Genomic DNA, 25028 nt, shown 5'->3' with positions numbered 1-25028 from the left:
GTATCTCTCTCTCTGTGTCTTTCTCTGTGTGTCTCTCTCTGACTTTCTCTCTCTGTTTCTGCTGCTCCTTCTCCCTTTTCTTCCTCTTTCCTCCCTTCTGCCTAGTCCTTGACAAAGCATCCCTTCTCTTTACCAAGATCAGCCTCTCCCTATACATATATTGATGATCCTCTTCCTTACTCATCCCCTTTCAAATCTTCAACATCTTCCTGATGGCTTTTCTATTACCTTCTAAAATGCCCGTCACCCCTATGCTTAAATAGCTTCACTAGATGCTACCATGCAATCTAACAATTTCCTTATATTTCTTCTCCCTCTCTCAGGCAAGCCCCTTGAAACTCTGTCTATACTTTCTACCTACTCCTCCTCTCTTCTCCTCCTTACTTCCTTTATAATCTGACTTCCAATTCCATTGTTTGTAGTTTAGTCATTTTTCAGACATGGCTGATTCTCTGTGACCCCATTTGGCATTTTCCTGGCAAAGATACTGGAGTAATTTGACATTTCCTTCTCTAGCTCATTTTATATGGCAAGCAGAGTTAAGTGGCTTGACTAGGATCACACAGCTAATGTTTGATATCAGATTTGAACTCAGGTCCTCCAGAAACAGTGTTCTATCCCCTGGAATACCCAGCTGCCTCACTGAGTACAAACTCCTAACAGTCATTCTGATTCCTTTTTTTTTTTTTTTTTTTTTAAATAATCCAAAGATCATTCTCCTTGGCAGGAAAAGTATAAGAAGGGGTTGAGCAGTTCTGACTTCTCGTCAGGATCCCAAATAGCAGTCCTATCCCTTTTTTATCTTTTTTTCCTAAATAAAGGTTTAACACACACACACACACACACACACACACACACACACACACACACACACACTTTTTGTTATTCTTAGTCTTTCTTGACAGCCTCAGCTCACTGCCGACACTGGTCTTTTCTTACAGGACTATGCTATGCATTTGTATTCATAATGAGTTACCTGATCTTGCCTCCATCTTCTGTACTTATCTTTTTGGTTAATGAGCACCCCGTATATTTACATTGTTCAATTTGTATAACTCCATATTTTTCTTCCTATCTGTACTTTTTCTCTTTATGTCTTCAGAATTTTATTCTCAAGAGCTTCTCATTCTTCAGCAGAATTTTGGTTTATGAGATATTACTGATTCTCTCTCTTGAACCTTTGAAGTCTATAATCCTCACATTTAAGCTATGTGCCTAACCATACCTGGCTTTTTCTGTCCTCTACCACAAATCCTAAGAACCCAAACTAATCATCCAGAAAGTATAAACCAAACATATGAAAAATATCTGTTGTTCAGATTTCAAGTACTTTGATGAAAAATCCAGATTAGGTCCATTAATGCCTATGACTTTGTCCAATGCTGAGGACAGAAAATAAAGTGGTTCATAATTGAAATGAAAGAGAAGGGGACTGGATAGCATTTGGGAAACTGTGTAGTACAATAATGATTGTAGGTATTATCCTCATGTTTTCCTTCTCTCTCTCATCTTATTCAATTTGCTGCCAAAGGCCTGTCATATCTACCTTGGTCACATCTCTAATTCCACCCCTTTGACACTGCTATCCCTATTATACCTTCATGACCCCATACCTGAATTATTATGATAGCATGCTAGTAGGTTTACCTGTTACAAATCTTTCCCTTTGCCAGTCTATCTTCCCCTGACCTACAATGATTTTCCTACACTGCAGGTCTGATCATGTTATCCCCCTTAATAAACTCCCATGGCTCTCTATTAACCCCCAGGATCAAATATAAAATCCTCTGGCTTTTAAAACCCTTCTTAACCCAGCCCATTCTGACTTTTCCAGGTTTCTCACAGCTAACCCCCCTTCATATACTCTGCAATTCAACGACTCTGACTCCCTTGCTGTCATTCACACATGACATGCCATCACAGGTTTCTGTGCATTTTCTCAGCTGTTCCTCATGCCTGAAACTTCTTCCCTCTTCATCTCTGCTTCTCAGCTTCTTTGGCTGCTTTAAAACCTCAGCTAAAGTTCCATCTCCTGGGGGAAAAAAAAGCCTTTTCCTGACTTCTTTAATTTTAGTGCTGTCATTGTGAGCCTATCTCAAATAGACATACACACACACACACACACACACATATATATATATATATATATATATATATATCTTATTATAAATGTAATATCTATATTGATATATATATACACACATACATATACCTGTGTGTAATATATATATATATATATATATACACATACATGTACCTGTGTGTATCTAATATAAAACACACATATAATATAAATATATTATATATACACACACACATATGGTAGGGTCAAAGAGATGGTACTAAATATACAGGAAGAAGGAAATTTCAGACATGAGAAATACTGTATATACACTGTATATATCTAACTATATACACATGCATACATACACATATATGTATATACACTCATACTATATATATGTGTGTGTGTGTGTGTGTGTGTGTGTGTGTGTGTGTGTGTGAATAGAAGATAGATGAAAAATTAAACTTGGCTGAGAGACCCATATATACACTGTTCTATGTGTTATCTCTTGCCATTAGACTACAAGCTCCTTGAGAGCAGTCTTGGGTTTGTTTAATGACTTAAGTTTCTCTCTGAAACAAATAGCAACTTTTTAACATCAACATTCTTCTGGGTGATACAATAGGGTTACAAATATGAAATTCCATAGTCTCTGAAGCATCAAATGTATGGATCATTTAAAAAAACAAAAGAAAGCAAATGGACATGAATTTATTTTGTTTTTCTATATATACATATTCTAGTGGTTTAGTTTTTCTTTTGTTCTCAATTGGAGAGTATGAGAGAGAGACAGACAGAGGCAGAGGGGAGAGGGAATGGGTTTTTGCTAATTGAAAAATATAAAATTTATTTTAAATAAAAAATTCATGGGTAGCATGAGTACCACAGGAAGCAAGACAAAAGATATTTTTTAACTAGCATATAACACCAAAAAATGGGTGTAGGAGGAGAAGACAATCATGTAGAAAGAACAAAAAATAAAGAATGAACAACTCACATACTATATTGGAACTCTGAAAATGTCAAGAAAACTCAGTACCACAATGGTTAGATTGTTGTAAAGGATTAAAAGGAGAATGGACAGGAGTCCCTCCTGCAGTATATGGATGGACCACAATCTACCTTATCCTAATGTAAACACTGTGCCACCAAAGTATGCTGAGAGATAAAAATTAAAGACATGGAAGAAAGTGAGATCATTTAGAGAAAGGGTGGAGTGAGAGAAGATAAATAAAAGGGCTCAGAACAGATGTTTGGAGGACATTATATATGTTGGGGGGGGGCAAGAGGAAGAACATAAATAGGCAAAGACTAAGAAGAAACAGTCAGACAAATAAGAGGAGAACCAGATGACACTTAGTGTCAGGAAATCTAAGAAGAGAATATGAAGAAAGAAAAGAGTGGTCAACAATGTTAAATGTGGCAGAACAGTTAAGAACAATGCTCACTGAGAAAAGGTCACTGAAATTAATAATAAAGAAGTTGCTGTAGAATCAGGAAAATATTGTACACGGTTCAGCAACATTGTGCAAATGATCTTCTATGATACACTTAGCTCTTTTCAGCAATACCATGAGCCAAAACAATTCCCACAGACTCATGATGGAGAATGCTATCCATATCCAGAGAAAGAACTATGGCGTCTGAATGCAGATCCAAGAATATTATTTTCACCTTTTGTTTTATTTTGTTTTTCTTTCTTGTGGTTTTTCCCTTTTGTTCTGGTTCTTTGTTCAGGATATGATTGATATAGAAATATGTTTACCATGATTATAACATGTATAACATATTAGTTTGCTTGCTATCTTCTGGAGAGTGGAGGGGAAGGAAGGAAAAAATTGGAACTCAAAATCTTATAAAAATGCATGTTGAAAACTACCTTGACATGTAATTGGAAAAAACAAAATACTATTAAAAGGGGGGGAGGGGAGTAGCCACTAATTTTAAAGAGAGCAGTTTGAATAGATCACTGGGAATGGAAGTCAGATTGCTAGAGGTTTAATAGTAATGAGAAACCAGAGGCAATCAGTGTAGGCTACTGTTTTAATCATGTTAACAATGAAGGTAAAGAGAACAATGTCCAGGTCAAAAAAAAATTTTATTAAGGACTGGGGGGATGTGAGTATGTTTGTAAGTAGGGGAGAAGTGAAGAAAGAGTAAGATAGGGGATAAAAAAGTAGAATGACAGATGAAGCAGTGTCCCCGAGGAGAGCAGAGGGGATGGGCTCAAGTTTAAGTGGATGGATTAGCCTTGGTAAAGATTGCAATCCCATCCTCTGGGACTAGAGGGAAGGAGAGGAATAAAGCCATAGAGAGGTTTTCAGAAATAGAAAAGGGGAGATGAGATAATTCATGACAGAGTAGCAGATGAGGTCACATGTTGAGAAAGAGAGTTGAAATGGATAGAGAAAAGTTTAAAATAGCATTTAACTAAGGCTGGATTTACTCTACTTCTAACACTGTTCCACTCAAGTGTTCCTGTTCTTCATGATTTGCATGCCTCATTGTCATAGGAACCCGGGTATCACATAGCACAGCTTTCTAGAGTCTGAGCAACAAGCAACTAAATCCAGTATTTCTATTGCTTGGATTGTTTTTCAAAACCAAGTGTTAGTGCCTTTCTTCTTCTAGGTTACTTGCAACTTTCCAACCCACTGAATTTGATTTATTACTAGAGATGTAAATAGGCACAATCGAGTCTCAGGGAAAACAACAGATCCAGTTCTGACTGCCAATCATGGGTTCAGTTATTTACAAGATAGAGGCTTCTGCCTGAAAGGCTGCCATTCCAAATAGAAGATACAGAGGAAAAATAAACACAAAAGAGAAACCAAGGGATGTAGAAAAGATAGACAGATTGAGATTATCCAACATTACCCTCAAATCATAGAAGAACAGCACAGAAAATCATGTTACTACTTGGGAGCCCAAGAGGTATTACATGAATAGTCTGGTGATTGTTGTAACAATAATAATAAAAATAGTAGTAATATATTTAATAGCATTAGTACTATTAAAACCATTATATACTATTAGTAGTATAATAGTAGCATAATAATAATAATAATTCTCATTTATATAGTGCTCCAGAGTTTGCAAAATGTTTTACTTATGTTTTCTCACTAGATTCTCATATCAACCTTGTAAGAAAGGTATTGTTATTATTATTCTTTGTTGGTATACATGGGAGAGCTGTTTGGATACATGGGAGCCACCTGACATCCAACCTAGAATGGATCTCCTCTTGTGAGAGGATGAAACAAGGAGACTGAAAGGCCGTTTCTGTTCTTGGACCTCTCTGACTGAGAGGCTGTTGCCTTGTCTGACCTCTCTACTTTTCCTCTGCCATTTATCTCATTCCCAATATGCAACACCTATGTCAGCAAAGGCTGCCCTGCACCTCCTTCAGATGTTATGATCCACAGTTATGGAGGCTCTCGGGGAATTGACTTGTACCTTAACAATTCTTATTTTACAGAAGTAAACAAATACTAAAGTAGGCATAAAAATAAAAATTAAAAACATGAAAGATAATAAAATTGCTTTTAAAAGAATGGGGTGGAGAGAAGAATTTAGTAAGAGGGCCAAGGACAAAAATTTGGGAGACATTAACATATAGGAGGCAGAGGATGAATATGAACAAAGAAAACTGAAGAAACAGAGAAATGGGAAATTTCAGGTAATAAAGTCAATTTTAAAGACTGCCTCATTGTTATTCCAGATTATTTTATGGTTGAAAACTGTGACATATAGAGAACCAACAACACAATGAGAGGTAACATTGCCTGGAAAATAGGAGACTAAAGGGAAACTTGATAGCTGTTTTCAAATATTTCTTGGAATGTTGTGTAGAAAAGAAGTGATTAGGAAAAAAACAAGATCCCTTGAATAGAATGTCTTACAATTTACAGGGTGTTTCTCTTAGAACAACAAGAACCCTATAAGGGAGGAAGCCATTTAATAGCTGGGGAAGCCAAGGATAAGAGAGGCTGAGTGATCTGGCCAAGACCACAAAATTAGTGAGCACAAACACCAGCTTTGAACCCAGGTTTTATGACATTCAGGCCAGTGATCTTTCCATGATGTTATAAGGAAATGATCTGGGTTTTTTTTTAAGAAAAAGAACAAAGTGACAAAGTTAACTATAAAAAGGAAGACTTGACTTCAAAAATAAAAAAAGGACTTTCTAACTAGAGTGAACTAGCAAAGGAAAAGCTGCCAATTGAGATAGGAAACCGCTTCCCACTGAAAACATTCAACCAAAGTCTGGATGACCAGCCATAAGAACATTATAGAAGTGATTTGGGCAAGTCTTAACAAGGTGGCCTCTAGGATTTCTTCCTGTGCTTAAATTCTGCAATCCTAATCTTAATGGTACCAATCTTAAAATCTTAGAAAAATATAAAAGCTTTGTTCCTTAGTTAAAAGTTAGCTACATGCTGGAAGTGCTAACAACTGCTACTCTTTTGTTTCATTGTGTCGTTAGTATAACTAAAGATAATCTAGTTCAATACCTTCATTCCTTAAAAAAGATTCTAATTTCTCTCACAAAGCTACAAGCCCAGTAGGAATTAGGATGGGCAATTTAGTCTGGGGAAACTTTAATATAGAAAATTAATGACTATCTAGTCTGATAATGGTAAATTTATTTTAATTAAATAATACTACAAATATCTGATAATTCCAAATTTTAAAGTGTAAAAGGCTTATAAAACTAACTTTAAAATAAGGTAAACAATTTATTCATGGCCAGTGTTTGCTATTTATAAGAGTTTGATAAAGAGTTTAAGTGTCTTATACATATTACCACTTTCTTGCAAATAAAGTCTAAATTGTTATTGTTCAGTCACATACAACTCTTTGTGAGCCCATTTGGGATTTTCTTAGTGGGAGTGGCTTGCCATTTCCTTCTCCAGCTCATTTTACAGATGAAAAAAGTGAGGGAAACAGGGGTAAGGGACTTGCTCAAGGTCACACATTTAGTAAGGGACTGAGGTGAGATTTGAACTCAGGAAGATGAGTGTTCCTAGTTCCTACTCCAGTGCTCTATTCACTGTATCACCTAGCTTTTAGACCCATTTAGACCCAAAGTTTAAACATTCAATATAATTTTCTGGGTTACTGAAATACACCACAGAATCATTATTCACAAGCATAACTGCTATGGGGACATGGATTGGACATGGGAAAAGATAATGATTTGATCAAATCTTGCTTCTACTATGACCAGGGTCAGCAAACAGAAAAAGAACATATCTTGAGCACAAGAAACAAGGTAAGAAGGTTCTTTTTTGCAAGCCAAATTCTATTTGGTTGCTTCCCAAATCATCTTGTACCACACCTCTCTGCTTGCTAAAAACTTGGCACATTGCTCAAAAAAATATGGTGGCCCCATTTTAGAAAAAAAAAAAAAAATTGGCTCTCTGGGAAGTGTTATTGACATATTTGCCTCCACTGTTTCAAAAAGCACAAGCTCAAGACATCAGAACACCAGCAGGTATGACTCCAGACCCTTAACTCCTAAATAAAATGCAGCCCTTCCTCCTCTTTTCTACTGCCTGAGGTACAGGAATACTTCCTAGGAAATTACAACTTTGCTTAAGGGATAGTACATACAAGTTATGCTTTGTATGAAGAACACAGACTTGGACATCAAGAGAAAGAAACCTTTGTATGGGAGGGAGGAGGGGGAAATGACATCAACTTCCTAATGTATATCCTGTTGAAAAAGATAAACACATAGAAACCAACCAACCTGAAGTTCTGCATGAACTGTCGGAACTTGTCCACCCTCTTTGCCAGGGGCACAATAACGTTGATAAGCGTGTTGGCCATGTTGAGTTTTTCATTTTTTACTTTCATGATGGGGCCAAATGGTCGGAACAAGACAAGTCGTTTGAATTCGTGTTTTTGGTCCCCTTTGAACGTGAGCTCATACAAAGTGCCTTTATCCTTTTCTGTTCTGTATATCCCTGTAAGAAGAACAGAATAAGCATTTTAAAAAATTATATATGAATAACTGGCTGCTGGAGCAGCTTTGATAACAGAAAATTAGTACAAAATCAATCTCTCTTTTGGGGAGGGGAGTTAAAAAACAAAATTTTAAATGAATTTCATCCTGGCATTTTTCCTGGCTATCCCCCAAGCCTGGAACTCTCTCCCCTCTCATCTTTACTTCTTGGTTTCTGGCTTCCTTCAAGTTTCACTAAAATCCCACACTCATTTAAGAAGCTTTTCCTGGTTTTCTCAGTGCCTTCCCTCTAGGATTGTCTCCAATTTATCCTGTATAGAGCTGTTTGCATGTTGTCTTCCACATTAGATTGTGAACTCCTTGAAGACAGGGACTGTCTTACTCCTTTCTTTGTCTCCTTAACACTTAGCACAGTGCCTGGCACTTAGTAGATGTTTAATAAATATTTAATAATTGAATTAACTACATAATTTTGATACATAATGCCCCTAACTGAAAATATTATTTAAAGTACCAACAGTTATAGATAATCCTTAGGAGTTATAAGTAGGCAGCATTATATAATGGAAAGAGCAATGGATATGAAGTCAAAGGAACCTGGTTCAAATCCTACCTCTAAAACTTATTATATATGTATCCTAGGACAAATCAGCAAAAGTCTAGGGGCCCCATTTTCCTCATCTGGACAACAAGAAGGTTTCACTAATTCACCTGTGAGGTCCCATTGAGCTCAAATTTATGATCCTGTGACTAAAATATTCATGATTAAGCCTTGCCCTTGAACATTCTAGAGTTGGTTTGGATCTTCTACAAGAGGGTCAGAAAAAACTCTCACAGTTAGGGCCATTTCTGTCATTATGGGTCACATCAAAACACAAGAAAAGGTACTAAGTTATTTTTCATCTCTAGTGCTCAATTTGAGAGATTCATCTAGTAATAATCACAGTACAGACTCATTCCTAAGAGCCTTCCTGATCCTTGCCCAAAGACAAAGAAGTTTTCTATCCACTCCTTACATTCCACCCTCCAAAGCAACCACAGCAGAGCAACAGCAGTAAATCCAAAGCCATGAAGAGATCCATGCACTTTAATAGATAAAGTACTAAGTCATTAAGCAACATGCTCCATAAGCGCAAGGACTATGACATACATAAATTTTGTATCTATACTAAATCCCAGAACATATATCTTCCCATAGTTCCCATACTTTCCTAAATCGAATTAGGGTGGATGGACAATGAGAATGAACAATGGAAAGAAAGCAGAATTACACAATTCCCATTTTGTGTCTGTTTTCTCTATGAAAGGAAATGATTGTAAAAACAGTTAATGGGGAATTGAAACTCAAGATAGTGGTAACAGTCATAGAGAATTTAGTTACCTTCCAAGAGCTCAAATGAGTAAACCCAGAAGAACCATGAGCCACAGGCCAATATATTGAAAGAACTTGAACCCCAAAGTTGAAAAGGACCTTGGAGATCATTTATTCCAACCCACATCTGAGTGGAAATTATCTTAACAACATCATCACCATCAAGGTCTTTAAGGCTTGCTAAGGTCTTTATGTATAGTATTTCATTTGATGTTCATAATGACATCATTGGTAATTGTTATCAGTAATCCCATTTTATAGATTCTCAGAAAGGCCCCAGATCAGCCATATTTACTCTTTCCTTGCTCTCTGGTTCCTGCTCCTGCATTTCCTTCTGTCTCTCTTAAACTTCTTTCACTACCATTCCCCTATATCCTTTGCCCTCTTTCAGCTTCCTTTTATATATATTTCATTTGCTTTTAAAAATTAAGCTTCTTGACTTGTGGAGGAGAAAGAAATTTGTGACCAAAGATGAACTAGAGACCATTACCAATCACAAAATAGAAAATTTTGATTATATCAAATTAAAAAGCCTTTGTACAAACAGAACGAATGCAAACAAGATTAGTAGGGAAGTAACTAACTGGGAAAACATCTTTACAATTAAAGGTTCTGATAAAGGCCTCATTTCCAAAATATATAGAGAACTGACTCAAATTTATAAAAAATCAAGCCATTCTCCAATTGATAAATGGTCAAAGGATATGAACAGACAATTTTCAGATGAAGAAATTGAAACTATTACCACTCACATGAAAGAGTGTTCAAATCACTATTGATCAGAGAAATGCAAATTAAGACAACTCTGAGATATCACTACACTCCTGTCAGATTGGCTAAGATGACAGGAAAAAACAATGATGAATGTTGGAGGGGATGCGGGAAAACGGGGACATTGATGCATTGTTGGTGGAGTTGTGAACGAATCCAGCCATTCTGGAGAGCGATCTGGAATTATGCCCAAAAAGTTATCAAACTGTGCATACCCTTTGATCCAACAGTGTTTCTATTGGGCTTATACCCCAAAGAGATACTAAAAAAGGGAAGGGGACCTGTATGTGCCAAAATGTTTGTAGCAGCCCTGTTTGTAGTGGCTAGAAACTGGAAAATGAATGGATGCCCATCAATTGGAGAATGGCTGGGTAAATTGTGGTATATGAATGTTATGGAATATTATTGCTCTGTAAGGAATGACCAGCAGGATGAATACAGAGAGGCTTGGAGAGACCTACATGGACTGATGCTAAGTGAGATGAGCAGAACCAGGAGATCATTATACACTTCGACAACGATATTGTATGAGGATGTATTCTGATGGAAGTGGATTTCCCTGACAAAGAGACTTAACTGAGTTTCATTGGAGAAATGATGGACAGAAACAGCTACACCCAAAGAAGGAATACTGGGAAATGAATGTGAACTATTTGCATTTTTGATTTTCTTCCCGAGTTATTTTTACCTTCTGAATCCAATTCTCCCTGTGCAACAAGAGAACTGTTTGGTTCTGCAAATATGTATTGTATCTAGGATATACTGCAACATGTTTAGCATATATAGGACTGCTTGCCATCCTGGGGGGGGGGAGGAGGGAGGGAGGGGGAAAAACGAAACATAAGTGATTGCAAGGGATAATGTCGTGTAGAAATTATCCTGGCATGGATTCTGTCAATGCGAAATTATTATTAAATAAAATAAAATTTATTATAAAAAAAAAAAAAATAAATAAAAATTAAGCTTCTTAAGGGCAGGGATTAAGTTTCTATTTGCTTCTAAGCATATTTCCCAGCATTTAGCAATGAAAACATAATAAGTACTTTAAAATGCTTGTTGGCTTATTTGACTTGATTACAGACCAGAAAACTGAAACTACTGAGAGACAATATTCAACTCAGTTTTTCCTGACTCCAAATCTGACATTCTAGCTACAAATTGTCAATGAGTCTCTATCTGAATAACTCCCTTGATGAGGAGGTCATAACTATATAAGGTGATCTAATCCCCACGTGGAGCTATGAAAAGCTATGAAGCTTTTTCCTTATTTCAAACTGAAATGCAGATCCTACTTCTGACTTTGCAGCCAAACAAAACAGTTCCTGAAGATGATGTCTGGTCTTCCCAATCTCCAAGTTTTATCTTCTTCAGATAAAATAAACATTATTTCTTCCAAATGATACTTGCATTCAGTCCTATTATCATCCTGATGATAGTGCAGCTTTTCAATATTCTTACTAAAATGTGTCACCTAATAATTTGAGAAATTTAAAATAAAAAAAAATTACCATCTCACACCTATTAGATTGGTCAAGATGATAAAAAAGAGAAATGACAATTTGGAATCATGCCTAATTACATGCACTAATAGGTCTATACCTGAAGGAGATCAAAGGATCTCCTTTTTTGTAGTGGCAGTAAATTGAAAACTTAGTTGTTGCTCATCAGTTGGGGAATGGCTGAATAAGTTATGGCATATCATTGTGATGGAATACAACTGTGCCATAAGTAATGATGAAGGGGATGGTTTCAGAAAAACTTAATAAGAAGCATATAACTAATGCAATGTGAAGTAAGCAGAACAAGGAAAATAATGTACACAGTAACTGCAATATTATAAAGATAAACCACTGTAAAAAACTTAGTAACTTAGATGAATCCATCAGAACTCCAAAACATTCATGCTGAACTCTAAAACATTCATGATGAAAACACCATCCATCTCCAGAGATTGATCTGATGGAATCAGAATGCAGATTAAGCATATTTTCTTCCTTTATTATTTGTGTGATTTCATATGGGTAATAGGTGTTAATTTCTTATCATCTCAATGTTTGGGAAAGGTGGTTAGAGAAGGATAGAATTTGAAATTGAAAAAAAAATTAGTTTAATTAAAAAACCTATGGGCTATGACCAAAGCCTGAGCCAGAAAAAAAAAAAAAAAAAGGACTATTTTCCAAAAGTACAATTAAAATCCAATATGATTAAAATATAATTTTAGAATATGTATCAACTCTTGCAAATTCAGTAATTAAATTATGTGAAACAAATGACAACAGCAAAAGAGGCTATATTTCATTATAAGCATTCTGAAGGTTTAAAAAGTTGTAAAATGTATTATATGTCAAAGAATTTTATAATTTTAAATAAATAAAGGAAGAGAAGAAAAAAATGTATCACCCATAATTAGGCATGATACTAGATACTTGCTCTGACTAGGGCAGGGCTCATTGGGATTATTAAGTTCCTTTTCCTTGAAATTAAGGTTCTGGTGAGTAAGCTGCTATATAAATATTAAAATATTATATTAATAAGTAACTTATTTCCATCCTGCTTTGGTTAATGCTTTAGCTTTGGAGACTGTCACATCACATTTGTGATTCATATGAAGCTTATAACTAATGAAAACCTCAGGACTGTTTCATATTATTGTGCATAATATGTCACCTTTCCTTGTAATTAGTAGATGAATGTTTTAGATCGAGATGTATAACATTAAATTCATGGCTTTTAAATTTTATCACATTAGATTCAACTCATAATTCTAATCTGTTCAGATCTCTTGGGTTCGGATTTTGTCATCCATCATAACAACTCTCACTGTCAGAGCCATATCCTCTATGAATTTGACAACTATGACATCTATATCCTCAACAAAATCATTGTGATTTTTAAATTTCTGGATAAAACAGAACCAAAGACAGACTCCCAAGGCATTGGGACTTTTAAGTTGCCACTGATTCATTATCACTGCTTTTCCATGTCTTGATAGGCTCTTTTCCAATCAGTGTAAGCCTAAAGCTCTTTAAGTCACAACATCATTGTTGTTCTTGAGCATTGATTGGTTTTTTTTCTTGAAGAGATGAGAACACCATATCTCTTTCTAGCCACACTTTAAGAAGCCAAAAAATCCCTTCAAGATAAAAGATAAGGAGGAAAATTTCTCTCTGCATCTTATCCTTATGTACGCTAAATTTCCCTGAGTGAGGGGTGCCAGCAAACAAATTTCTGCAGGAATTTCATACAAAAAAATGAGGAGGAAAAATCAGACAGATGAAATAAATAGGCAAATTTCCTGAGCACAGTCATATTTCTTTACAAAACATTTCAAGATACTGCGTGCAGGAGAGCCAAGAGCCATTATAATCTTAGAATATAGGCAGCAGACTGAACAAGAAATGAGAAGGCAAGAGGGCAAAAATTAAGAAATATTGCAGTGAATGAAAGGTGAATTCAATAATTGCAGTACTAGAGTATAGTGATTTAAGATTTAAAAAGCATTTCCTTGAAATTTTTAAAGATAGTACGTGTACTAATTATCATTATTTAATAAATGAAGAAATTTCATGAGTCCTCACGAAATTATGTAATTTGTGTTTATGACATATTAGTCAGTGTTGGAGTCAGGAAAATCTGAGTTCAAATGTGGCCTCAGCCACTGACCTGTGTGACCCTGGGCAAGTTACTTAAACCTGTTTGTCTTACTTTCCTCACTCATAAAATGGAGACAATAAAATCTCTTACTTTCCAGGTTGTTGTGGAGATTAAATGAAATAATAATTATAAAGTGCTTAGCATAGTACCTAACATGTAATAAGTGCTTTATAAATATTAGCTATTATTATTATTGTTAATGCATAAGAGGTATAATTTGAACTTGGCTATCTCCTAACTACAGCATTTTTCCTCCACATTACATTGTCCCTACAGTTCAGTAGCTTCTATTTAATGATTCATTAAACACTTAGAAATTTGCTATGTTGGACATTGCTCCAAAAATTCTTTAGTTGCACCTTAAGATGTAAATAATTGCCCCATTATATTACAATTATATATATTTTTTTTCTCTGTGACGAGTATGCACATGCTTAAAGCATTATTGGTCTGTTTTTACAGTGATTCAAAATTGTCATGATCATGTAGCCAGTGAGTTTGGTGTGCATGCAGTTATTATATCAAATATTACTAAATGTGATATGTTCTTACAGTTTCTCCAGTTGTCATCAAATTGTTTCCAAAGCACTACATGGATTCAGCATTCAAACACAAAATGATTCCTAATGAATGGTGAGGTGCATATGTATATCCTCATTTGTTTTTTGTAGAGTTCACCAACATAGTTTCCTCATTCTCCTTTTTTAACCTATAATTGTATCTGATCATTTGAGTAATCATGTGATCCAGATCGTATAAACATTTTCACTCTTACTGCACAAATGTCAGACAATTTGAAAATCATGATAATTAGACAATTATATAAACTAACTTGAAATGATCAGGGAAAATTACAACCATTTGTCAGAAACAAAACTACCTTTTACCATAGAACTGTTTTCTGAATTAAACTTATATTTGCTTATGTTACTAATCTTCTAACTGGAAGATTTTCAAATGAACTAAGTGAATAGCAGTTCTGGTAGTAAATAAATAGAATGTAGTAAATAAATAGAATTTCTTGGACAGGATAGCTGATTGGTTTATCAATGGTAAAAGAGGAGAAAGTCATGTCTAAAAAGATTCTTTCCTTATAGAAGTTAATGTACTTACTTTCTCTTTCTCTCTAAATATAAATAAATAAACAAAAACAATATGTAAATATTAAAATTGTTAAAAGTGAAATAGTATGTTCAACTACATCATTGCCAGTAGAAAAGTAAACTATATTTTGTAACGAATTATTCATTTTCATGGACAACTGAAATTTATTTTTTAAATAAATTTTCATCTCTCAGCAAGAACGCTTATAAAAATCTCCTAACATTTTCTACTACATATTTGTGTAAAGTAAGCATGTTTGCTTTATTATTGTTTTAAATCAAAATACAAAAGAAAATTCTATATATAATAAGATTTAAGACTGTGTTCTTCCACTATTGGCCAAATATTGCAAAACTTTGTTCAAATATAAAACTCCAATATCAAAATAAAGTTTCACTATGATTATTATGTTATAGTAAACATTTTCTAAGTAGGAACCTATTTCATTAAAAATGTTATTTATATTTAACAAAATCTATAAAATAAATTGAACATGAAGTCTTACCAATAATAGCACGTGTTATGAGATCTTGCTGGATTACTTTTAGTTCTTACAGAATGTTGCACATAAAATATTCATAATTATGTTGCAATTAAAGTTTTATATTTTTGTATTTAGAATTTTTATAATTGTTGTTAGGATAAACTCAGATGTTTTATAATTATATAACATAAAATTGAATTTCAAATTTTGGGAGGCAGAAGTTATCATTGTAGTTATTATTGTTTATCCTTCATCCTCAAAATGATATCACAGATAATGTCTTGATTCATGGGTGAATTGGATTTAAGTGAGGCACAAAGTCATCAGCCTTATTCTTCCAGTCATCAATATCTAATGGCAGGACAAAAGTCACAACCATTGGCAATAATCTAGGGGAAGGGGTGGGGAAAAGGGGGATAATTTGGAACAGAAAGCTTTGCAAGGGTCAATGTTCAAAAATTATTCATGCATATATTGTGTAAATAAAAAGCTTTAATAAAAAATTTTTAAAAAGACCATCAGCATTAGCTCAGAAAGCAGCAAAGAAAAGACTGATTCTCCATTACACTTATTCCATCAGAGAAAATGCAGTAGAATGTGAAGCTCCTAGCAAAGAGATGCATTCTACATTTTCTCCATCTTTCTAGATTCCAAAGTCCAAATCAGGAATTAGATATCCTTCTGACCCAAGAATTAGTAAACATAATATAAAATCAATGGAATCATTTTTGATGGCATTATATACATGCATTAGAAATGTCACATGTTGATTCTGCTAAGATTTCTGGTCAGGGGTTCCTCATGATTAAAAGGCTTGGGCTGCTAATTTCCCCAGAAATGTCATTCTAGATTTCTTGATTCTTGCCAAAATCAATTCTTTCCTAGAGTTGCTTTCTCTCCAAGTCTCCATCCTAATCAAAGTAGATACCTAGCCAGGAAAGTCATATACAGAAAAATTCTCTCACCGTGTTTTAGTATTTGTAGGAAATGTCTAGTTCCTCGTTGGGTTTGCCCAGTACTCCAGGATCAATCACTAGTGGGATGTGGCTTAACTGTATACTATCTCATTCCAGAGATTAAGAGGGTGGAGGGGAAGGGTTCATTGAACACAAATTCCAAAGATTTGTTGGTGCTTTTACAAAAGCTCAGTTCCAGTCTAGTAAAGTACTCCATTTCTTAGCTCAGCCTTCTGCCATTATCCCTACAATAAATTTCCCTCTAAAGAACGCAAGTGGAATCTTTAAGATTTACTTCCTTAATACTTGGTTTGAATTACTCCTTCTAGTCCAGACTGTGTGGTTCCCACTGCCCATCATCCACAGACAACTAGCCAGAAGATTGGTACAACATTCACAAACACCAATGACTGATACTTTGGTGGAAGTCCCCTGCTCTCAGCAGCTCCCTAACTAGAGAGCCTTCCCCCCTTCTTCAGGGATCCCATAGCTTCGATTCTAAGTGGCCTCCAGGAGAGAACATTTGGGTCTTCATTAGCTTTCCTTGGCATATACTGAACTCATGCTTGGCTGGTTCTGTTACTGATTTCTGGCAGGCGACATCCCAACTGTCACTGCTCAGAACACAGCCAGTGGGTCGCAAACCTGTCCGTACTTTACATTTAAATCCATGTATATACTCTGTTGTGTGACCCAAGAATCTCTCTGCCCAAGCTGCATCTCAGACATGCTTCCTGTGGGCCTTTTCTGGGGCCAGTGGTCCCCCGGGGCAGGGGAGGGGGGGGAGAATCTCTCTCTGACATTACCCTGTGCTGTCCATCCCAAATCTGGGGTCCCACGGCAGTTTCCCTGCCATCAAAGGCACACTTCCCACGTATTTATCCAAGCTTCTTTGGACACGTTTCCTGCCTTGGCAATCTCAGCTCACCAAGAGTACGAAGGTACTGCCCTGACCTGTGGCCATCCAGAAGCTGAGGGCCAGGAGAAGGGGCAGGGTACTAGTGGATGGGAAGGAAGGATCCAACTCAGTAAGCTCTGTGCTATGCTACAAGCTCACCGGCTATGCTTGTATCTCTCTGGCCTATTCTGAGTGTCTTTCATTAGACCGTAAGCTCGTTGAGGGTGGGCAATTTCTGTTAGCTCTTTTTTATTCACAGAACTTGCTGGCACATAGTAAACACTTAATGAATGTTTATGGATAGACTGAGATGCTGTCCTGAAAGGGGTCTCAGGGGTCATTCAGCAAAACCCTTTATTTGACATGTAAGGAAACAGACAGAGAAGTCTAAGTGGCTCACCCATGGTCACAAAGTAGTAAGCTCCAAGGGCACAGTTTATACCCAATCCTTCTGATTTTGAAAGCCCAAACTATGGAGCAAGATATTTATGATAACAAGTATTTTCATCAGTGCACAGAATACATTCTACATTTTCTTAGCTAAAGTCTGTCAATTCCAGTGTATGTGGAATAAATTATTATATACATATAATATAAATAAATTATACATAATAAATATTATTATACACACACACATATTCATATACATTTCTTGAAATTTCCTCTCAAACAAGTTTAATGATTTCTATAATGAAAAGGGAAACTATTCAATAGGTCATGGAATAATAAAAATATAGATGTAGAGTTGGAAGGAGCCTTTGAGTTCATTGAATTCATTGTCTCATTCTACATATAGAGAAACTGAGGCCCAGAGAGATTAAAAACAAGCCCAAGATCTCATTGATATTAGGTGGTAGTGTTTTATCACATTCTGTTCTAGGAAGATAGAGCAAAACAAAATGTATCTGCTACCTTTTCCTCCCTTTTCCATGACTGTGTCAAAAGAGAACGCTGACCTATAGTCAAGGGCCAGCACATCCTTTTATACAAATGTTTTCCTTCTTAGGAATTACTGTGATTTTCTCTCCACCTGAGCAAAATGAGCACAATGCAGTTCCATAAATTAAAATTAAAACAGATAAATTTAAAAAAATTCTGTAGCTGAATAAAAATCACAATCCTGAAGGAGAGTATCTCTAAAAATCTTTCCATGTCTAAATCCTTGATATCAAGAAGAGGCAAAGCCGGAATGAACTATAACTGACTCGAGTTCTTTATACTAAACATAGGTTTTTACTTTTTTATGCCTCTTTGGCAGTATGATGAAGTCTATGGATTGATCCTTTCTCAAAATAACATTTTTAAATGCATATCACAAAACATAGAGAAAAACAGTTAGATATGATTTTTCTTTTCCATCCTATCATGAACCCTCTGAAATCTATAGTCCAAGGGTAAGAGCCCATGCACTAAATTATGCTGTTTCTTGAGTAGAAAATTTCAAATATAATACAGCTTTACTGTACTGGAATTTACAGCCTAATGCTTCTACCAACACATATGTGACTGACAAGTATGTGAATGACAATCTATGTAACCACTGTAAGCAAAACAGCATAAGTGGAAAAAATTAAATTTTATTTTATTACTATCTTTTCTCAAATTCTATCAGGAAAATGATATTTTCTATTGTTGATTTCTTTCTTTTTCCTTTTTTCTTTTTTCATTTTTTGACTTTTGCAAATGAACTAGGATTGCTTTTAGTTTTAGAGTTCCTTTAACTTTGTTCCTCCACTGTGTGGTAATATAAGATTGGCTTCAAGGAACCATTAAATTAATATCAGTTCTCTACTTGCCATAATTAATCCTAAATGGTGTTATTCAAGGTAGTTCTTCTGCAAGACTCAAAATAAATGAACACCTTCCATCTCTTTTAGCCAAAGGCATGTTTCTGAAATGATCAAAAGGGAGGCATAAAAACTATAGAAACCCACCTGGAAATCATATTCCTCTGAAAATTGCTGAGAAGTATTTATCTAGTGAGTTTCTTTTTTCTCTTCTGGGCCATTTTTAAAAGTCTTAGGTCTGCTGTCAATAAACACATCTGTTCACAGCCTGGCCAAACAACATTTTATCTGTAATCACCCAGAGCCTTCTCAACAGTGCCCATCTTGGGCTAGTGATAGGAAGATTGCGCCAAAAAGCATTTGGTTTCTGGGAATGGAACAAAGCATGTGTCTGTATGCCAAGTTAGCAACTGTGGATTTTGCAGTGGTTTATTGTACTAATTAAACTACTTATGGCCAATGATCAGATGGAGTAGAGACAAGAATGAAGTGAACATTTTCTCAAAGGTTTTTATCCCCAAAAGTTCTTGAAGGGGAGACATAAAGCTAAAAGCATTACAAAGAATTAGTAAATGTACAAGTCTGTTGTGTGAACTATTTACATCTAAGGACATTAATAAAATCACAGAACAGAGGGAGGAGAGGTGGCCTCTGAGAATAATTACTGAAAGTCACCAACTGAATGAAAATCTCTTATATAAGATGCCCAACAGACAATCATTCAGTCTTTGGCTGAAAACCTCCATTGAAGGGAATATTATACCCAATGCAGTATCCCATTTTGCTTTTAGTTAGCTCTAACTCTAATTATTAGAACATTTGTGCTTTCATTAGGCATAAATTTTCAGCCTAGTGCTTTTGTCTTCAGCAGAATAAAAGAACACTAGTTCTGGAGTCAGAGGTTCTGGATTCAAATTTAGTCGGATACTCCCTCTGAAACCATAGGCAGTCATTTATCCCAGCTTGCCTCCTTTTCCTCCTCTATAAAATGAGCTGGAGAAGGAAATGGCAAAACAGTCCAGAATCTCTGCCAAGAAAACCACAAATGGGGTCATGAAGAGTAGGACAGGACTGGACAAGAAAAATAATTCTACCATGTAATAATCTAAAAAGTACCTAGAAGATAAGTTCTCTTATTATTCCCATTTTATAGACAAGGGAAGGACACAGACAAAAGTTAAGTGACTCACAGGGTCATACAGCTAGTCTCTGAGGTTAAATTTGAACTCAGATCTTCACAACTCTTGTTCTAGTGCTCTGTGCACTCTGGTTCCTAGAAAATTTGAAAAGATCTATCATGCACTAATGCATTGTTGTTGGACTCCATTTTGGAGAACAATTTGGAACTATGCCCAAAAGGCTATAAAACTGTGCATACCATTTAATCCAGCAGTAGCCCTTCTGTATCCCAAAGAGGTCATAAAAAAGGGAAAATAACCCATATGTGCAAAAATATTTATGGCAACCTTTTTGTAGGGGCAAGGAACTGGAAAATGAGTGGATGCCCATCACTTGGGGAATGGCTGAATAAGTTATGGTACATGACTATAATGGAATATAATTGTTCTATAAGAAATGATCAGCAAATGATTTCAGAAAAAGCCTGCAAAGATGTACATGAATTGATGAGTGAGTAGAACCAAGAGAACATTTTACACAGCAACAACAAGATGATGTGATGATCAATTGTGATGGATGTGACTTTTTTTCAAAACTGCAGTGATTCAAGGTAATTCCAATAAATTTGTGAAGGAAACTACCATCCATACCCAGAGAGAAACACAAGGTGTTGCAAGAATGAATGTTGAAAACTATTTTTGCATGTATTTGGGAAAATAACATAGTAAGAAAAGAAAAAAAATGTCAATTCCTAAGTCTATGACATGATGTCAAAGACCTGGTTAATTATATACCAACAGTGAAGACAAAAAAAATAAAAAATAAAGAGGCTAGAGGCTACCTTATAGCCGTAGATGACTATGAAAATTCAATTAACAATATACTGAAGAACTCTGGTCTATATTACAAACAGACATCTCTGTTTAGACTTTACATAAATAGATATACTAGAGTTCCCAAATTTTATACCACAAAGGAATCTAAATGATCACCTAGTCCAACCTCCTTGTTTACAAATGAGTAAACTGATTCCCAGCGGGCATTTTATGAGTTGTTCCAAAGCTAACTAATGGCAGAACTTGACCTAGGGCCAAATTCTCCTATGAGGAAGGGGAAAAACCCTCAACATTTAGAAATGCACCTGCACAAAGAAAATTATATCCCACTTTTCTATTAAAAAACATTCATGATCTATTATATAAATGCTTGTTTAAACAGAAGGTTAACTTCAACCTCCAACAAGAAGAAAGTTGGATTATCATTTTAAATAATAGTAGTCTACATGTGCATGCACGGGCATCTATGTGGATGGTCTATTTACCTACAAAGGAGTGGTGCCCATCGAAGCACATACAAGAAGATAATAATAAGTCACATTTGCATAGTTCTTTTAAAGTTAATTCCATTCTTTCCTACACTAAAGAATGTGTTTTACATATATATACATACACATGCCCACAACACATATACATATATACATACATTCTGACAGATATATCTACATATAGTTATATATGGAAATATATGGAAGATAAATTTATATTCTCATACATACTCCCTATGCATGGAGATATACATATATCTCTATATGTGTATATGTGTGTAGGTCTGGATCTTTGGGCTAATATAAATGCATGCAAACATCACTTTGGCTTTTTTATGGCAGCCTATTTTCCCCCTCTCTACAGATTTATCTTCATGAGCCTTTAAGATACAGGGAGAATTTGATGACATAGTAAATCTTTCCATTCATCCTGGGATTCTCCCTAGCCCGTTAAAAGTGCAAGAGGAGGCCGGCTCCTAAGGCTGAAAGATCAAGAGTGTGTTGACACAGGGTCATGAGAGCCACCAAGGTCCAGAAGCACCAGCTAGGGAGGAGGAATGTGTTTTCCAGCCATTTGGGGTTAGACCCTGGTCTGCCTCCTTACAGTAACTCAGCGTTACTTGGTATTGTTTTAAGCTGGGGAAAATGACCAGCCATCACCGTGGCCATAAAGAGGCCTGCTGACTTCATAGATAATAAATGGGCTCTCCTCACATCCCACCCCATTCAAAGTATCTTTAACTCCTCAGATTCAAGGATAAAAGTCTGCAATGTTTTGGAGAACAAGCTCTAAGCTATAAATCCTCATCTGCTCTTCCAAAAGACTTTGAATGTTTCTTTAAATAGCATATGGTGTACTACTAATCTGGGCAACATAAATACACACAGAATTATGAAAGTTTGCTGTTGTTCACACACCATTTTTAACCAACTGACTGTGAAACAGATTTGGATAAGGGGGAGAGGAAGAAAAAAAAAGCTGATGTGCTGTTGACAGGACTCTGGGAAGCAGGGAAAGAACTAAGAAAATTGAGTCAACAAGCATTTATTAAACACCTATTGTGTGCCAGGCACTCTTCTAAATAGAGATATTTTGTTCTCATCTCCATTCTTTGTTGTGCTGGTTGTTGTTCAGTCATTTCAGTCTTGTCTGAGATTCTTCAGGATCTCATTTGGCCGTTTCTTAGCAAAGATACTGGAATGATTTTCATTTCCTTCTCCTATTCATTTTACAGATGAGGTAAATAGGATTAAATGACTTTAATTTAAGAATTAAACAATTAAGTGTCAAGGGCCAAATTTGAATTCAGTAAGATAAGTCTTCATGACCTTAAGCCAGGCAGTCTATGTACTCTATCACCTAGCTGCCTCACCTCATTCTTAGACCCTTTCTTAATGTAGGGAAACTTATATATGCATATAATACACAAATGCACATGTATAAAAATGTACATGTTTATATATATATATATATATATATGTATGTATGTATGTTTGTATGTGAAATGCAATATATTATAAACTCTTTTGAAAATACCAACACAAGAGTATGGGCTCCTGTTATATGACTAATTTAGAGGAAGACAGAACCCAGAGTTCTGACAGCTGTGGTCATCGACACTTATGGTAGTGATGACAAGACAAAAAAATCATTATGCATAAAGAGCTACTTTCATGGTTATCAATAATTACCTACTCTGATGACAAAAATAGTTCCGTGGGGATAGGCTAGATCCCAGTATCTATTCCCTGTCCTTTACATAAGAAAAATCTTTTCCTAGACTTGTTTCAAATGGGTGAGAATCATCTTGATTTTCTACCACTGATCTCCTTTTTACCTCCCTAGTCTTTAAATCTTTTGTTTTCAAGCAAAAATTAGTAGTGATTGGCCAGCATGTGGAGAAACGGGCAACTATTAGAATGCCTGGTATGGCTGTGTAATTTTTTTTTTTACAAAGATAATTCTAGTATTTAATAATAAAAAGCTCAAAAAACCTGTTCATAACCCTAATTTGACCCTATGATTCCACTTCTAGGACTCTACACTAAGGACATTGTTGGCAAGAAAAAAGCTCTCCTGATAAGAGAATATTCAGAGCAGGGTTATTCATAAAAGTGAAAAACTAAAGACATGCTGATAGTCAATAACTGGAGAATAGGTAAACAAAATAGGATTTTTTGCCGTACAAATACAATGAGAAATGGCAGATTTATAAATTAATATGGGAAAGCAAACATGAAGTGGCACAGAGTGAACAAAACAGGATCAAAACAACATTAGACATATAGACTTACAAATATGTCAATGCTATTAACAGCAACAAAAACAGCATAAACTCAGAGATAGCAGGACCTTTGGTCATCATGCAGACAGTAGCACAACCAAGATTCAAACTTACGGCTTCTGACTCCAATCATCCCTCTACTGTGCTGTTTACCCTGCAAAGTGACTAAAGGAAGTAAAGGCTCAATCTCAGTTAAGCTACCCCAAATTTCTCATTTTCTGTTTGACTCTGTTGGCCTTTGAAGTAATAAATGCCATCTGATGTAGAGGAAAGCATGGTCAGCTTATAGTTAGAAATCTTGGAAATATAGTATCTGGTTAAGAGTATGATGTCTGAGAAAGGAATTAGGATTTATAGACCCACTACTGAAAATACAATTATGATGGTTAGGAATAGAATACATCTATAAGGATCCTTCATTAGAGTTAGAAAATTAGAGGAATCCTTGACTAGAGACAGAACCAAGCTAACTAGCTAGAGCTGACAAAAAGGCATTTTCCAAAGCCGGGAAAGACTTAAATTGATTGATGCTGAGTGAAGTGAGCAGAACCAAGAGAACACTGTACACGGCAACAACAGCATTATATGCTGTGATTAACAACTGTGATAGACTTGGCTCTTTTCCACAATGCAGTGATTCAAGGAGATTCCAATAGACTTAGAATGGAAAATGACATCCACATCCAGAGAGAACTATGGAAATTAAATGTAGATGAAAGCATAATGTTTTCACTATTTTTTTGGTTGTTGTCTGATTGCTTGGATCTTTTTCTTTCTCATAGTTTTTACCCTTTGATTTAATTTTTCTTGAACAACTGACAAATATCAAAGCATGTTTAAAATAATTGCTCATATTTAACCTATTATCAGATTATTTGCTGTCTTAAGGAAGAGAGAGGGAAGGGAAGGAGGAAGAAGAATTTGGAGCACAAAGTGTTACAAAAATAAATATTGAAACTATGGTTACATGTATTTGGAAAAATAAACTATCACTTTTAGAAAAACATTTTCTTGGAGCTTTACAAATCTATTTTTTAAAAAAGCAATAAAATAAAAAGGAATGAAGAGCAAGGAGGACTGTTTATGAAAATCTACCAAGCTAAATACCATAGAGACTATTTACAATACGAGAAAAATAGCAACAGAGAGGTCCCTCTATCATTGGGAGATAGAATCCAAGAAAGAAGCTTTCAATAAACTATGGCCTCACAATGTCTATGAACAAATATACAAAAGAT

The 25028-nt window shown here is 35.4% G+C and overlaps 1 protein-coding gene across 1 annotated transcript in view; it reads right to left on the bottom strand.

Annotated features, from left to right (window-relative positions):
- CSGALNACT1 (chondroitin sulfate N-acetylgalactosaminyltransferase 1) overlaps positions 1-25028 on the bottom strand; it is a 111721-nt gene that overhangs the window by 72917 nt on the left and 13776 nt on the right. Inside the window, exon 2 of the mRNA XM_051975643.1 lies at positions 7821-8037. Within this exon, the coding sequence (XP_051831603.1) occupies positions 7821-8037 (217 nt within the window). The remainder of the gene's footprint in view (positions 1-7820; positions 8038-25028) is intronic.

The sequence above is a fragment of the Antechinus flavipes genome, chromosome 2 (genome assembly GCF_016432865.1).
Source record: "Antechinus flavipes isolate AdamAnt ecotype Samford, QLD, Australia chromosome 2, AdamAnt_v2, whole genome shotgun sequence".
NCBI classification, from domain to species: domain Eukaryota; kingdom Metazoa; phylum Chordata; class Mammalia; order Dasyuromorphia; family Dasyuridae; genus Antechinus; species Antechinus flavipes.
This window is presented reverse-complemented; position numbering and strand designations above follow the sequence as displayed.